This window comes from Motacilla alba, chromosome 2 (assembly GCF_015832195.1).
Source record: "Motacilla alba alba isolate MOTALB_02 chromosome 2, Motacilla_alba_V1.0_pri, whole genome shotgun sequence".
NCBI lineage: Eukaryota > Metazoa > Chordata > Aves > Passeriformes > Motacillidae > Motacilla > Motacilla alba.
The window spans coordinates 148,181,860-148,198,841 of NC_052017.1; the positions used below are offsets into that span (position 1 = coordinate 148,181,860).

The 16,982-nt window shown below is 51.4% G+C and overlaps 1 protein-coding gene across 2 annotated transcripts in view; it reads right to left on the reverse strand.

Moving 5' to 3' along the window:
* Window positions 1-418: 418 nt before the first annotated feature.
* PTP4A3 (protein tyrosine phosphatase 4A3) overlaps window positions 419-16,982 on the reverse strand; it is a 42,574-nt gene continuing 26,010 nt past the window's right edge. For both annotated transcript variants that reach the window (XM_038127657.1, XM_038127658.1), the window contains exons 2-6: window positions 10,729-11,539; window positions 9,358-9,450; window positions 5,938-6,068; window positions 5,521-5,595; window positions 419-5,101 (exon numbers count right to left, since the gene is read on the reverse strand). In XM_038127657.1, the coding sequence (XP_037983585.1) occupies window positions 4,984-5,101; window positions 5,521-5,595; window positions 5,938-6,068; window positions 9,358-9,450; window positions 10,729-10,833 (522 nt within the window). In that variant the 5' untranslated portion in view covers window positions 10,834-11,539 and the 3' untranslated portion in view covers window positions 419-4,983. The remainder of the gene's footprint in view (window positions 5,102-5,520; window positions 5,596-5,937; window positions 6,069-9,357; window positions 9,451-10,728; window positions 11,540-16,982) is intronic.

Consider the following 16,982-nt stretch of genomic DNA (forward strand, 5'->3'; position numbering starts at 1 on the left):
CATAGAGTTCCAATTGCCCCACCATGGCCAGGGAAACTTTCCCCTAGATCAGGCTCTTCCAAGCCCCATCCAAGCTGGCCTTAAACACTTCCAGGGACGGGGCAGCCACAGCTTCTCTGGGCAACCTGTGCCAGGGCCTCACCACCCTCACAGGCAAGAATTTCTTCTTTGTACCTAATCTAAACCCACTTTCTGTCAGTTTGAAGCCGTTCCCTGTAGTCCTGTCACTCCAAGCCCTTGCAAATTCCCTCTCCAGTTCTCTTGTAGCACTGGAAGGTGCTCTAAGGCCTTCCTGAAGCCCCCTCTTCTCCAGCCAGAACAAACTCCCCCATACACTTCCACCCTTGGCCAGAGTTCAGCTCTGCCTTTGCCTCCCACATCCTGATAATTCCCATTAGCAGCACCAGGCACACAGGGATGTACAAAACAGTGAACGCTTTTTATTTCGCTGCTGGAGTGTAACCACTGTAATTTCATAAAACTCAAAAAACAAACAAAAAAAAAGTGATTACCGAAGGCATACATTTTTTTTTTCCTTTTTACACAAGACGTTAAGTAAACAGACAAGTTTTCTTTTTAAAAAGGTTATAAAGTGTCAAGATCCTATACCTCATCTGCATATTCAAAGTGATGCCATCTGATACAAAAAGCATTAGGTACAATAATTTAGCTATGGCTCAGACCAAAAAAAAAAAAACCAACAAAAAAACAAAACCAAAAAAACCCAACAAAAAAAAAAAAAAAAAAGTCATCTGGGCTTAATCTACACACTACTATGGTTGCCCAGGGGGTTAAAAAGGAAAATATGCAGTTCTTTGTTGCACAGAAAGGAACAGCAGGGAAGTGGAGAGTTCATTGGGAGATCATAGTCTGAAAGGAAGCAGCGGAACGCCCCCTCCCCGGGAATGTCTGCAAGAGCCCGGCCCAGGACTCCCCCTCTGCGCCAAGAAACCAGCCACATTTGTCTCCCACCAGACAGAATCCCATCCAAACCCACTCGCCAAGCTGCACCTACCCAGCGTGCTGGCAGCAAATAAGATACAAGACCTTGGAAACTGCATGGAAGTCACGAATCTCCCTGTGTGCTTTCCCACTGGGACTAATAAAAACCAAACAAACCCAATGAAAAAAATAAAAAAGGAAACGACTCGTTCTATTGTGGGTAGAGCCAGACTCTGCTTTCTCGGGAAATCTGTTCCACATAAACCTCTGAAGCTCCCAGCCCAAGCACCACAGTGTCAGCCTTACTGCAAGACTCATAACATGAATTTACACATGCGAAGTCTTTACATGTGTGTCACCAGAACTCTCTGAAATTAAGAGCTGGACATTTGTGATGGCCAAATTTCCTGCCTTCCCACCATCCCACCCCCTCCACATGCTCCATCTGACTAGAAACCTAACAACAGAAGGGATATTTGAGGGCATATGTGTGCTGTGTGCCACCACTGAGAGGACACAGCTACAAGTTCCTGCTCAGATTTATTCCCTCACACGAGGCTCAGGCATGACTGACTCCTGGGTAAAGGCTGCAGGCTCTTGGTTTGATGGCTGGGGCACCTCTGCTTTGCCATCCCTTGGGTCTCCAAGGTTCTTGCACCAATTTGGAGCCTTGTCCCTGCAAATTGTGGTGGCTTTCCATGGAGGGTGAGAGGGTGGATAGGGGTGAGAAATTATTAAAACCCAGTTTGAGCCTTTGCTTCTGGAGAAAAGGGCGAGATGAGGTGGCTGGTTTGTAGCCAAAGCCATGGGGGTGTCTGCTCCCTGTGACATCTGCCAGGACTCGATGGAAATCACCAGAGCAGTGACAGCATTGGCAAATACATCAGATTTTTAAGGCTCTCCTTTCAGCATCTTGGCATTTGAGGTGAAATGAAGATTAGTGTACAAGGAGAGAACCCAAGACCAGCCCAAACCATGAGCCCTTGGCTGCTTAGGCCTCGCTCTGCTGTGGTCTACTGAGCTTCAACCTTCCCCCTTACCTAACTGTCCCAAGACTTTTGAGCTCTTTGAGATTTCTAACCCAAATCCCCCTTGGAAGACCCCTCAATTTCCCCAGCCTGTTGCTTCTGTAACCTTCTCTAGGCTGAAACATTGAGGAGCTGGTACCTCAGAGGAAGGAGCCCAAGTCCATATAAAAAAAAAATCCCAAATATTTGGCAGTCCAACCCAGAGAAACTTTTGAATTCAGCCCTTCATGCGAAACAGCAGCTCCTGGGCTGCCAAGGTATCCTTTCCATGGAAGCAGCACATTTTAGGGTTAAGGGGGAGATATCCATGAAAACAAAAAAAACCCATAAAAAATAAGGAAAAATATCTAGGACAATGAAATCAGCATGATTTGGTTTGTCTTTTTTTTCAGTGACTCATAAACTGAGGAGGATCAAGATGCCACTCTGCCAGCCAGATCCCTCAGGATTTGGCCACACAGCCAGATCAAGGACAGAAGCTCCCTAATTTTAAGGTGATTGGGTTGATGCTACATAAAGCAAAGCCTGTCCCCCTCACGTTCTCCCCAAGCCAGCCCTCCAAGCTGAGGCCTAAGTGAAGGCTTGCTCGAGAGTGGCCAAAGGAGGCTGAATTCAAATCCCTCGACCCCCAGCCTGAGTCCAACTCAAAGGCATCGTGGCTGAATCCCAGGACCTCTTGCCCTGGGCAACGTTCCAGGTGATGCTGCCCTGAGCATGGGTGAGGAAAACTCATCTTGCCAGGACAGAAATGTCTCCAGGCCCATAAAGCAACAGTTCCCACAAGGAAGGGCATGGGATTGGGAGGTTTCCTGGCTAGCAGGGATTGGGGCTGTCACCACCACAATGCCAAGCCACCTCCTGTGTCCCTGGGGAAGGAGCAGCACCTATTTTAGCAGCAGGAGGACAGACCCAAGCAGGAAGGGGATGGTGACCCACCCAGCAGGGTGCTCTAATACAGGGTCAGGCCTTTTTATCAGCCCAATCCACACTATTACAAATCAACACAGACCCTTTAGCCTTCTCCACGAGTCATGGGAACCAACAGCCTGGGATAGAGCAGGAGAAACTCAAGGGACTGGGGGCTGACCCACAATGTTGGACAGGCTAAAGGTGTGTGGCGTGACAACTCCAGAACCACATGTGAAGGGTCCCTTGCTCACTCAGCACCACAGCTTATCCCAAAGGATGACCTTCCCTGCCTTGCATTGGGGTTGGCCCCTATCAGGACAGGTGAAGTGGTGCTGGAAACAGCTCCAAACACCTCAGCTGCTCACCCATGTGGTGGTACAAAGCAGGCCTCAGCCTTCTGCAGGTACTGAAGGTGTCTACCCAGCCTTCCTCACCACCTGTCCAAGAGATGAACGCCCAGAAGCGAATTTCTCTGGATATCTATGTTTTGGAAGGCACACAAACCTTTGGAGAGACCCAGCTCAGGGTCAACAGGACACTGAGGGCATCTCAAGCTGCTCAGCCTAAAACTCCAAGGGGTGGAAGATCAGCCCTCCTTGTCCCAACAACTGTGATCCTCTGCAGCTGAGGTGTGAGCAGCAGTGAGCCCAAAGGACACCTGGAGCATCCCCTGGGCCTCATGTATGTCCTGGTGGTAGTGGATGGCAGCCAGCTGTGACAGAGTGCTGGGGATCAGTCTTGGGGACCATGGGTCACCTCCTGGGCTCTACTGGGCAGTGACAGGACAAAGAATGGCCAGAGGATGTGCGGAAGACAAACAGGGTATTTTTTAAAGTTTTTTTTTTTTCTCCTTTAATTAGCAAATTTCTTGTTATCCTCATTAAAAGAAAAAAACACGCCCACACCCCCTACGTGCCCACTGCTCCAGCTGCTGCAAGCGTTCAAAGGCAGAAAGTTGAGAGATGTTTCATGTCCCAGCTCAGGGGCAGCTCTGAGCCCACCCCACCTGGGTGTGTGCCGGGGGTGCCAGGCGCCTCGGTACAGATATGGTAAAGGCAGGTGCAAAATTAGGTGATGTGCTCTTGCCAGGAACACCCAAAATCCCCTAGGAGAGCTGCAGCCCAGCCCCTTGGCCAGCAAATGCAGTGGTGGTGGAGGACATGGATGTGCCTTGAGAGGCACGCTGTGTCCCCAGGGCACTGCAGCCAGAATTGGGGTTTGTGCCACAGCTCAGGGGTGGGGACAGGACAGCAGAGAACCCACCACTCTGGGCACTGAATTTGGAAGCTATAAATAGGGAGCACCCCACACTTTGGGGGACCCAGTGCTAATCCAGCACCCCAGCAAAGCTGAGTGCCTCAAAGCCCTGCTGTGGTCCCCGAGGTTCCCAGCAGCTCTGCCTTCACTGGAGCAGGTCCCCAGCCAGCCCCATCTGCAGCATCCTGGCTGGCACTGAGGCAACAGGGAGGTGGTGAGCTGACAGAGGGGCCAAGAGAAAGGGAATGGTGCTGGGGGTCTTAGCTCAGCCCTTCTCCTGGTCACAAGGGTCACTGAGCTTAGAGCTCGTGCCACCTCTCCCTGCTATCACCACCTTCCCCCCCAAGGCCACTGTGCCATCCCCACCTCCATCCCTGCTGCTGCAGCCCTTATTTATGGGGAAGAGGTGGGGAAAGGTTTTTCTGGGGGTGCTCTGGCCCTTCTGCACCCCATCCCTTCTCAGCTGGCAGAGCCCCGCCTGCATCACCCCAAACCAAGCACCCTTTGCCCACCCCTCTCAGTGCAACGGGGCGGGGGGGAAGGGGGGAGGAGGATGGTGATGAAGAACGGTCACACGAGCTCATTGCCTGCTAACACCAGGAGTCTAAGGGCAGCGCTGCCTTCCCTCCTTGGGGCTGCAGCTGGAGAGAGCAGCCTTTTTTGGGGATCCAGCAAGATGAGTGTGCTGTGAGTGCTGGAACACAGTGGAGATGCTCCATGTCCCCAGCCCAGCCCTGGCAGAGGGGCAGCACATGGGGAGTGCAGGGCTGGGCCAGGAGGTGAGGGGGTGGGATGCGTGTGAGTGCCCGGGGGTCTGTGCACGGATTTTGGCAAGAGGTCATTGAGGTTACATGATGCAGCATTTGTTCTTGTGGTTATGAGGGTCCTTAAATCGGAGTCTCTGCTTTGGTCGGTATTTTTCCAAGTACGTCAGCTGCTTGCTGTTGATGGCTCCTCTGCGCTTCCTGGGGGGACAGAGAAATGTCAGAATGTCAGAGCTGTGGCACGAGATCCCCTCCACCCCAAACCATTCCTGTCAGGGTGTTGAGCCGCCCTGCCTGGAACAGGATGGGGTTTTGGAGGCTGAAGCCAGGTGCACCCTGCAGGGATGGAGACAGGCACTGACCCCAGCAGCTTCCCTTGCTCATCCACCCTTTGAGTCCCAGGACATGGAGAGCTGGGGAGGAAACATTCAGGCAGAGGTGGGGTGACTGCCAAAAGCCCCTCAGGGATGCTCCAGGCCAATGCCTTGTTTTCCCACTCGCAAAGGAGAGAAAAGCAACCCCAGTGTCACCAAAAAAACCAAACCCTGGGAGATGCCAGATGTCTCCATTCCCTCAGAGAAGGACTTTCTATCCTGATACCACAACACTGCTCCACTTACTGTCGGATGAACTGGATGGCATCTTCATACTTCATCCCACTCTCGATCAAGGCCAGCGCGACAAGGACGGGAGCGCTGAAAGGCAGAAGCAGTGGCTGTCACTCCCCAGTCACACAGCCCAGAGGCTGATATCCATCATTTAAAGTTCAAGGAGAAGCTCAGGTAGCAAATCCCCCCATCAACACCTACTCCCACTAAGGTTTCACAAAACCCTGCTCAAAGAGGGACTGGGAAAAGGAAGGAAGAGTACAGGAGTATTGGCATGGTTGTCCCTCCCCTGCCTTCGTGGGGAGGTGGCAGCTGGGACAAAACCCTGCTCAGAGGGGAGCTGGGGAAGGGAAAGAGGAGAGCTGGCATAGTTTTCCCTCTCCTGCATTCATGAGGGGGGGGCAGCTGAGGGGCTGGGCTCGGACTCACCGCCCCAGGCCGGCCACACAGTGCACGGCCACACAGCAACCGGGATCCTCGCAGAACTTGGTCTTCAACAAGTTGAGCCAATCTTCCACAATCTTGCTGGGAGGAGGTGCTCCATCATCAAATGGCCAATCCTGGAAGGTTGGGAAGAGAGAAACGTTGTCAAGTCTCTGGAGAAAACCTTTCAGGGGTTGTTTTTTACTCAGAGTGATGATGTTTGGGGCCTCAGCTCCAGGGAGGTAGAAGAGTGACAGAACTGAGCTCACAGCAGAGCTCTGTGGGGATACAGGTGGTTTTGTGGCATCATCTGGCATACAGGAATTCCCTGGCTGCTTTGGCTCAGATTTTGAAGCCACACAAATCTAGGTCTGGAGTCCTCTGGCCTCCTATGGACAGGTACAGCCTACAGGAGCACCTGTAGGATCTGCAACATGGTCCCCATGACCTCCTGCTTCTGCAGACCAGGATGGCCACCCCATGCTCCATCCCCATCCAAATGAGCTCACTGAGCTTTGGGGTGATGCAGTTCCCATCCTCCCCCCTGCCAGCTCCTAATTCTAAAATTTGGGAGCACACTGTAGGGTATTTGAGTAAAGGTGGATTGAAGATGGTTAGAATCTCAGCTTGATGTGGTGCTGAAATTCAGCTTCCTGCAACACATGGAGGGGAACACCAAAAGAATGGCCTGGGGACCCACTAACACAGCCCTAGAGAGAGAATCCAAGGGAGGGAGATCACTCCAAATGGGGCCATTTAAAAATGGGGCCACTTAAAAATAGGGCCATCTTGCAGGAAAGGCTACTAAGGGACAAAGAAAAATATCCCATCTTCTTCTGAGCTTCATCCTCAAGTTGCAGGGGGTCAAAATTGGAGCATGGTGAGGAAGTTGGTCAAATGGATTCTGTATTTGATACCCCTCAGCCCTGGGCGCAGTTATGAGAGGTAAGTGTCCCAAAATGGGGATTTCTTTCCCAAAATAGATTCGTCAGGAGGAGCATGGCCACTGGCTGTGCAGCACTGGAAGAGAGAGACAGGAAGGGCAGCATCCCTTGGAGAGGATGTGGCTTGGTGAGCCCCAAAGGGTGGGGGGCACTGGGCCCTAATCCTAGATTTTGAGGAGTGAGTCACTAAGCTGCTGTGCTGGAGTCACCCTTGGTGTGAGAAGGCAAAATAAGCTGCTTCACTTCAGTGTTTGAACAGGTGGTGAGATTTCTGTTGGGATTTGATAGCAAAGGAGCACGCTGGGCTTCAGAGTATTTGCGGTGTTTGAGCCAGCCCCCCTGGCTGGCCTGTGCCTGTCCTGCAAGGCCATCTCCTCCTGCAAGGCCATCTCCTCCTGCAAGGCCATGTCCTCCCTGCAGCCATGAGTGCAGGTCAGGGGCTCACACTAGGGATGACACAGCACATATAGAATCATTCCATGATGGAATGGTTTGGGATGGAAGGCACCTTCAAGTATCATCTAGTCCAACCCTCTGCCATGGCAGGGATACCTTCCACTATCCCAGGTTACTGCAACCTGGCCATGAACACTTCCAGAGATGGGGCAGCCTCAACTTCTCTGGGCTACCTGTGCCAGTGTCTCACCACCCTCATAATAAAAACCTTTTTCCATATGTCTCATCTAAATCTGCCCTCTGTCAGTTTAAAGACATTCCCCTTGGTCTACCACTACATGCCTGTGTAAATAGTCCAGCTCTCTTGCAGCTCCTTTAGGGACTGCAAGGGGGTACACAGTCTCCCCAGAGCCTTCACTTCTCCATATATGGACCTATATGTGGTCTATATGTAACAATCTTGTAAAAGCCCTCTACGATTGTCAAGTCCACCTGATAACCCTGATAACTGGCAAGGCCACCACTAAACCATGTCTTCAAGTGCCACATCTACAGCTCTTCTAAACCCCTCCAGGGATGGTGACTCCACCACTTCCCTGGGCAGGCTGTTTCAATGCTGGACAACATTTTCAGTGAAGAAATTTTTCCTAATATCCAATCTAATTCTCCCCTGGAGCAACTGAAGGTCATTCCCTCCTGTCCTGTTGCTTGTTACCTGTGGCTACAACCTCCTTTCAGGGAGTTGTAGAGAGGACAGGATCTTCCCCAAGACTCCTTTTCTCCATGCTTAACACCCTCAGCTGCTCCTCATCAGACTTGTGCACCAAGATATATTAATATGCCAGACATATATATGAGGATACAGATAAATATATGAGGATACAGATAAAAATATACTAAACTCTGTATATCAAATAAAAATATATACCATGATATCTCAAAAATATACAGAGATTTGATATATTATAGAGATGTTTCTGTATCTGCTGAGATACATCTATCTACGGAAAACCAGGTTATAGATATCTCTTGATTTGCCTTATATAGTTTCTATATGGTTATAGAAACATTGATATAGAAGCTATTTAATTTCTATACAGTGTCTTGTATAGTTTCTCTAACTCTCTACATAAAACATATCCTAGATATGTATCTCTCCACATAAGAGGGATATAAGAGATGTAAAGAGGTATGTATATCCTAGATATAGAAACTCAGACTGAAGGCTCCAGTTAGAAATGGGGTAAAATGCAGAATTTGGTGTGTAAGTGAGCCGATATGATCTCAAACATACAGATTCTATATATGTAGGATACAGTGATCTTTCCGAGATATATCAAGTAGAGACACAGATTGCATCTATATCTACAGACATCTGCATGATCTGTTTCTAGAGAGCCATGGGATTATCCACCCATATCCCTGAGGATCTAAGATAGGGCCTCGTCTCTCTGTAGAATATACATTATACAGACAGAGCTATAAAAAGATGTCCTACACACAGAGGACCACCCCAGGAGACACAAGGCATTTCCAAACCCTTCCCTAAATAATAAGCAGAGCCTCACTTCCCGCTGGAGCTGAACTCCCTGCCAGGGCTATCACATCTGACATCATCTCCAATTACCTATCAGCCAAGATACAGCCCAGGCAGCTGCATGCTCTGCCTTTCCCAGCTTGCTGCCTGCTCCCTTTCATCCCCCGCAGCTGCACCAGCCAGCTGCTGGAAGAGCAAAAAACCCTCACACCACCCCCCAGGATAAGATAACGCCGGGGGTAATGGGAACCACGCGCATCTTCCCCGTGGGATCAGGCGCTCTCATCCCTGGATGCTTCAGAGCCTGAGCAACAGGCAGGGAAGGGAAGGGAAGGCAGCTGCCGACTCAGCCGGGTGAGTCACAGTTTCGGCTGCGTGGGCAGCATGTCTCTTTTAAAAGCACCAGCCTCAGCTCAGCTCAGCTGGGCTTCCAGCTCTGCTCCTGCCTCAGTGTGATGCTGTGCTAGGGTGTTTAACAGCCCCAAGGGATGAGATTTTTAAGGGTGGGGTTAGGGCAGCCCCCCGGTGCCCATCCTGCTGCCCACCTACCATGACAGTGATGCCGTCCTTCTCCAGGGGGGTCTTGTCATAGGTTACTTCACACACTCGCACGACCGTGGTGGCACCGTATTTCTTCAGGTCCTGGGGAGGGAAGGAGAAGGAAGGGGGTCTGAACATACCCTGCCAGATGCACCCCAGTTAACCCTGACACATCCAAGCCCTGCTATGACCATGTGGAGCAGTATGGACCCTTAAACAGTGCTGTGCCCCTTCTCTGAACCCTTGACCCATGGTCCATCCAGCCTGGCAGGCACATGGAGACATGAAATCCCAGGACACCAAAGCCACGTGGCCTCATAGGATTTTTAACCAGCATCTCCATGACTTTTCAGAGTCACGAGTACCAATGGGGCCATTTATTTTTAAGCCCTGACAGCCTCATCAGCAGAGATTTTATACCTCAGGCAAAGAAACATCCCTGACATGGGTGCCAGTCCTCTGAAGGAGAAATTGTGCCTGCTGAGGTCACACTCCTGATGCAGAAATGCATGGAGGAAGCTGTGGGGGAGTCGTAGCATGCCCCACCAGCCGAGCTCAGCATCTCACAGATGGCTCAGGGGCTTCTTCTCCACCTCGCTGCCGTATCCCATCATCACTCCAACACGCTGCAGGCTCAGGCGTGGGACTTGGGATGCTTCCAGCATGGCTCATTGCCTGGCACAAGGATTGCCCCCGGATTATGTGCCCGGTGCGCCGGCCTCGCCAGGAACCATGAGATCATCCCCAGTGATCCACCTCCTTTGTTCCCCATGGGTGCTCACCAGACCGTGGTGAGCCCCACATGCTCAGCAGCCTGGCCGAAAGTCTAAGAGACTGGAGGAAAGGGGAATTTTTCTCCCTTCCTACTGGTGTGGTCCCCATCGCCCTCTGCAGCGAGTATGGGGTGGCTGTCCCCAAATCAGACACCTTCCCATCACCCTGAGGCAGTGGTACTCACACAGCTGCTACCAGTGCTGGCTCTTCAACACCAAGCTCTCCAGCACCACCCAACACACTCTAGGTACTGGAAATACACTGGGATATTTGGGATCAAAAGCCATTATTGAGGTGCTGGGAGGGACAGGCAGGTTGTGTGCACCCATGTGCATCGCTCCAAAACCCTGTGACATGATGTGCTAGTGAATCTGGCAGGGGATGCAACAGGAATGAGGAAACTCTGCTCCATCTCTACTGTGCCCAAACATCACACTTGGGGTCCTGAAAAACATCCCATCCCAAAAAGCTGGCAATGATTGGACCCACTGCCCACCAGATGCTATGATACCAAAGGGGATGTGCTGCCCTCTCATCGACATCATCTTTTAGCCCCAAAAGATGCAACTGGACCCTGGTCCCCACCTTCCAATCTCTTCTCCTTACCTCCAAAAAGGTGCTGAGCGTGGCATTGGTGGGGTTGTGGGTGATGAGGAACCTCATGTTTTTGTAGCAGACCTCCACAGGTGCAGGGCGGTTCATCCGGGCCATGGTGGGGACAGTGGGAAGGTGAGGTGGTGCTGACAGTGGCAGGGGAAAAATCCAAGAAAAGTGTGGTGTGGAGGGGCAAAAAAAAAAACAAAAACAAACAAAAACCCAACAACCCCTCTGTGCTTCAAAAATAAAAATAAAACAGGATCGAGAACTCAATATACAGACGTTGTGCAAATAATCCCAACTCCTGGGAGCGCACCGGCTTCCTTGACACACCACAAGCCTCCCAGGGGGAAAAAAAAAGCCAGATGGGGGAAAAAATAATATTAATGAAATAATAATAATAATAATAATTAAAAAAATCCCTTTGCTGTAGTGTTGGCGTCCTCTGCGTGTGTGCGACGGCGAGCGGCCACTGCCTCCGGTGCCGCGCGCTCCCGGGCGCTCTAGAAAGGCCTCTGCATATGGGGGGTGGTGGTGGCGGGAGGGTGGCCCCCGTCACGTTACCCCATCGGGGTATGTGGAGTACTTGGGGGTGGCACGGGGGGCCGGGAGCCTACGGGGCGGCGTCGGCGGCGTCCGGCAGCGGTGCCTCGCTGGGGCGATCCATGCACGGGAGCCTTGAATGGTTGAGTCGGAGGGTCGGGGTGCTGGGCAGGACGAGGAGAGGCGGCCGGGGGCTGCTTCACAGGGCGGGCTGCCGGGGGCTGTGGGGCTCACAGCTGCTCCTCAGCACCTCCATAAATCCCAGTGCAGAGCGAGGCTGCAGGGGAGAGAAAGGGAAATGCGGTGGTGAGAGTGTCCTCCTCCCCAAGGAAGCCCCTGCCTGGTGTGGGTGCCTCTGAAGGCACCATCACTTTCTGCATCCCCTGCGAGCATCCCTGATCATTCTCATCTTAACAGAAGACCACAAATTAGAAAGCGAGGTGGTATTTAAAGCTAAAGCTAAAATATTATCTGGAGAGCTGGAATGGCACTGGAAAGCCAGAGGGGATAACTCACACTTTACCTGTAGAATGGAAAGCACATGGCAAGGAAGGCCTGCTCCAACATACCACCCAACATCTGCACCTGCTGGTGGATTTAGGCACCCAATTCATGCCAGCTGACCCCCCTGACACCCATCCAGACCCTCCAGACCTCACCTTTGTGTCCCCAAAAAGCACGTTGAATATCTCCACCCCAAAGCACGCTGTGCCCGAAACCAGCTGCCACTGCCGCTAATCGGCCACATGCTCCTGGCGCTGGGCTCATGTCCACAAAATGCACCTCTAATGCTCTTAGGAGAATTAAGCTGCCTTCAAATGAGCTATCTTGGGGAGGGGGGGGGGTGAGGAGGGGGTTGCGTGTGTATGGTTTTGCCAGGGTTAGTGATGGATGTGTCTCCCTGCCTGCTCATCCACATTCCCACGCCGCCGGCACATTGCTCCCAGGAACGGAGCCTGGCCCCTCCACCTGTGGCATCTTTGCTTTCAAGGATGGCAGTGGGAAGAATTAAAAAAGAAAATCAACTCCCACTGTGGAAATACCCAAATCCATGAGATGATGGGCCCAGCGGGGAGGCAAGGGCTCTGCCAGCCCCACTCAGAGCTGAGGGAAACCCAGCCAGAGCCTCCCCAGGTTGTTCCCCACTGGACTCTTGTTTTGAAACTGGTCCTTCCCCCAGGTCAGCGGCTGCTTAGTGCCGGGTGGCCAGAGCCTCAAAATAGACCATAAGCACATAAGTAACCCGAGCCAGGCCAGCAGGCACCCCCTTGGCTCTCCTCACAGTAGTCAGAAACTTTCCCCTCTGGATTGTTTCACCCTTACGCAATGAGACAAGGTGGGAGTAGGGAGATGAGCTGAGCCCTGACCAGCTTAACAGCACCTGGGTGCTGACAATGGGTTTGTCCAGGCCTGAGCATCATTTACAACATGTTTAACACCTCCTGCTTCTCCAGTGGTACCCAGGAATGAAAAAGTTAAATAGCATCAGGAAAAAAGCCAGGTGAGGTGTCAGGGGAAGCAGAGCTTCTCTGCTGAATGTGCCGTTTGGCTGCTAAAATCACGGACTCTTCCCAACAACCATGTTCCATCACACCAGACTAATATTTTTTTGCCCATAAAGAAGGGGATAATGCTATCTCAGGGTCCTGCAAGGATGTTCTGCAAAGTTCAAACCCTGCCTGAGCTGCAGGGGATGAGTGGGACATTCAGGGGGGATGACTTTCCTGTCTCCATTGAGAAACCAGATTTTAGCAGCTGATGGAGCCTGGGAGCTTGGCTGAGGCATGAGAGTGAGGTGGGAGCTGCCTCTCACAGCATTTTAGCTGTGATTCAGAGCAGCTCAGCCCACAGATGATGCTGAACCCCCCAGGGTAGCTGATCCTCCCCACCCGGGCCACAGCAGCTGGAATTTTTTGCTCAAAGCTTGCAATGATCCTGCAAGATGGGCTGGGAAACCTGCTTTCCCCTCAGTGTTCATCATACTTTTTCAGTGATGACCACACCCATCACTTTTTCTGTGGGATCTGCTTCTTCCCAAGATGATCTTACCATGGCTGGGTAAGAACCAATTTGTTATTTCTGGAGGGTAATTTTGGGCTGGTTTTGGCTGTGTGGCTGCTACATGTCCAGCTGCCAATCTGCTGGCCAGCACAACCACAAAAAAGGGGTGGGAGGTGGGACAGATGGGCAGCCACAGTTGCCTGCTCAAAGGGAAGAGCTGATGCAAAGTAGGAATTGCTCCAAATCTATCACCTTGAAAGCCCAGTTCCTCTGAAAAAAAAGGACTTGAGGATATTTTGCTTTTATTTTTCATGCCTTTGCTCTTCAGGCTTCCAGTGTGTTTAATTGCATCTGTCCTAATGATTTGATCTGATCTTGATGATTGATCTGATAGGACACACCAGCAACAGAGGTGCACAAGGGAAAGCATCAAAAAATGATTTTTCTCCCTCCAAACAACCTCATACCTCATTTTAACCGGCTGCCAGGGACATTAATACAAACTGTGCCCATGTTTACCCATGTCCTGGATTAAATCCCACCTGCTGAGCAGCCCCGTGGGGCTGAGAGCTGCTGCCAGCACCAATGCCAGCGCTGCCCCCTGTCATCATCCAACCCACAGTTCATGCTCCATCGGTGCTCTGGATCCTGGACAATTTTTTATTGGCTTGGGCGTGCTCGCTGCCAGTAACAGAGGCTCAGTGGGAACCGCCTGCCTACGAGAACAGCGAGTGCTTCTTTCCCACAAGGTCTCTCCAGTGGAAGTGTTTCAAGTATTTTGGCAATTGCACATCCCAGCAATTCAGCCCCGAAGCCCATAAATCCCTAATGGGTATTCAATCACAAATCATCCCCGGCGTTTCAGGCTGCGATGCTGATCTCCATATTAAGCGTGGCAGAACAATGTGGAAAAGGGAATTTCAGCTAATATTAATAACCTGCCAAGTGGAATATAAATCCTTCTCATTTGAGCGCTCCAGGGGATCTGGAGGAAGCATGTGAGGACACAGTGAACAAGCCCTGGATGAGGATGCTCAGCAATGCAGTGCTGGCCTGTCAGGCTCAAACCCTTCTTGGGGCAGCCCGATGAAAGGCGGTTGTAGCCAGGTGGGGGTTGGTCTCTTCTTCCACATAACAAAGAACAGGACAAGATGAAACAGCCTCAAGTTGTGCCACGGGAGGTTTAGATTGAGTATAAGAAAAAATTCTTCACTAAAAGGGTGCTCAGACATTGGAGCAGGCTGCCCAGGGAAATGGTGGAACCAGTATCCCTGGAAGTGTTCAAGAGGCATGGATGTGGCACACGGTTTAGTGGCGGACCTGGCGGTGTTAACAACTGATCTCAGATATCTTTTCCAACTTTAATAATTCTATGATTTTCTTTTCACCATGACTGTGGAAATTACTGCTTCTTACACATGAATTTTGCAGCCAAGAGCCCACTGAGGATCCAGTATGAACACACACCAGAGTGGCAAGAGAGCTGGGAAGGATGCTGCTCTTGGGAATGGGGACCACTGAGCCATCATCTCCTTGTCTTACACTCCCACAGCTGAGGGGATCACAGGGCTCTCCGAAATATTCCTTTGCAGTGTGGCAAGGCCATTACAAATGTCATGTCCAGGGACTGAGCCTGCAACAAAAGAATGAGGCTGATCTTCCTCATGGCAACTTGATGGAAAATAAAGGTCAGATCTTCACCCAGTGACTGGAAGAGCTTGGTTGGAGCGGTGAGCAGCTGCCTGACCCGATGGCTGTGCTGCTGGTACCTGGCTAGCGGGACACAGATGGTGGAGTCAGGTTTTCCTAAACACAGCACATCCCCAAGAGAAGGAAAAGGAAGCTCTGCAGAGCCAAAGTGTCGCTCCACATGAGCTTTAGCAGCGGGACTCGGAACAAAGGCTCTTACTCACCCAAACAATGTGTATCTCACCCGTACATAAATATAGAGATCTCAGAGTGAGCACATCTCCTGTTCAAAGTTCACCTTCAGAGAAATCCAACAAAACACCCAGCTGTGTCACATTTTCTCGACCTCTCTCCTGCTTTCAGCTCACGTAGCAAGACACCAACCAGCCCTTTCCCCTTAAGGCTGATGAAGTCCTGCTCTCCCTGCTCCCAGCAAGCACTTCCATCACTCTGAAAACTGAATCCAAGTTTCTGAGTATTTCCAGTTATCACCATGCAGCAGTTTCTGCACACATCCATTGCCACTGACAAGAGTGACCGTGAGGAGCAGGTCTGTGAGGCTCAGCTGCACACGTAAGACCTGTACCAGCAGTACGACCACTGTCACCACTGCCACCAGCATGAGCAATGGTGTCAGGAGCATCACCACTGTCACCATTGCCACCACTGCCACCACCATCACTGCAACCAGAATCAGCAGTACCACTGTCACCATTGCCACCACAACCACCACAATGACCACTGCCATGAGCACCACCACTGCCACCAGTGTCACCACTGCTATCAGTAGGAGGAGCACCACTGCCATCACTACCACTGCCACCAGCATGAGCAGTACCACTGCCACCAACACCACCATTGCCAGCAGCACCACCACCATTCCAAGCATTGCCATCAGTGTCACCACTGCCACCACTATGAGCAACACTACCACTGCCACCAGTGGGTTCCACTAGCATGAGCAGCACTATCACTGCCACCACTGCCACAAGCACCACCACTTCCACCAGCACGAGCAGCATCACCGCTGCCACCATCGCCATCACTGCCAGGGAGAACAGGTCCCAGGACACAGAGAGCTACAGTGCTGTCCCCAGCCTGTGACTGCAGCTGGGACACAGCCAATGTGCTGAGATTTCCTCCAGTTGCATCCGCACGGAAGGAAACAGGAAAGGTCCGGGAGGAGAGCGACGGAAACAAAACACCCAGCAGGAGCCAGCATCCGTGGGGAGAGGTGTAAGCAGCCACTGGCACGTCCTGCTCCAGGGGCAGAGCTGGACAGAGCAGATGCAATGTCCTGGAAAAGCCATGCTGGGTACTGTGGTGGCTGTGGGGTACCTGCTGCCAGGAGTGAAGCAGTGCCTGGCACCACCTGCCAGGGAAGCATCGTGGGGTTTTTCCTCCAAGGGGTTATTTTTTAGGTTGTTTCTCTTGCTGCACGTAATGTTTTCAGAGCAAAACACAACAAGGAGGATTAAAAATGCACAGGTGTAGAGGGAGAATGATGGGGGGCTCTTGGCAGCCCATGAAAACACACCTGCTAGATAAACCAAGTCCTGCATCTTTCCCCACATCCTTTTTGGTGTGCAGTAAATACTGGCTAACACGAAATTTTGCCAAAGAGAGCTGTGCAGCTCTTGATTTTACTTAAGTTGGACTTAAGGAGTTTGGTAGCATTTAGAGAGCAGGGAAAGATGCCAGCATGATGTTGGCATGGACATTTGCAAGCAGGAGGTGCTCAGGACACCAGGAAAGAGGGAGGGATGGAGAAACTAAGGAAGCAAGCCAGCCAGCCAGATAAAAAGAAGAGCAAAGTCTTCCCAGCACTGTGCAAGCTGGGAATGCACCGGAGGCACTGGTAACATGATCAACCCTTTCTTATCTTGTATTTGCACCTTTTGTCTTTGAAGAGAAGCTGAGGCACAGTGTGAAAAGTGTCTACAAAGGTCCTTTGGGAGTTGTTTTTCCCTCTCACCCAGATTCACAGCCACAGACAGGGACTCTGTGCTCACACTGGAATTCCTGTGATG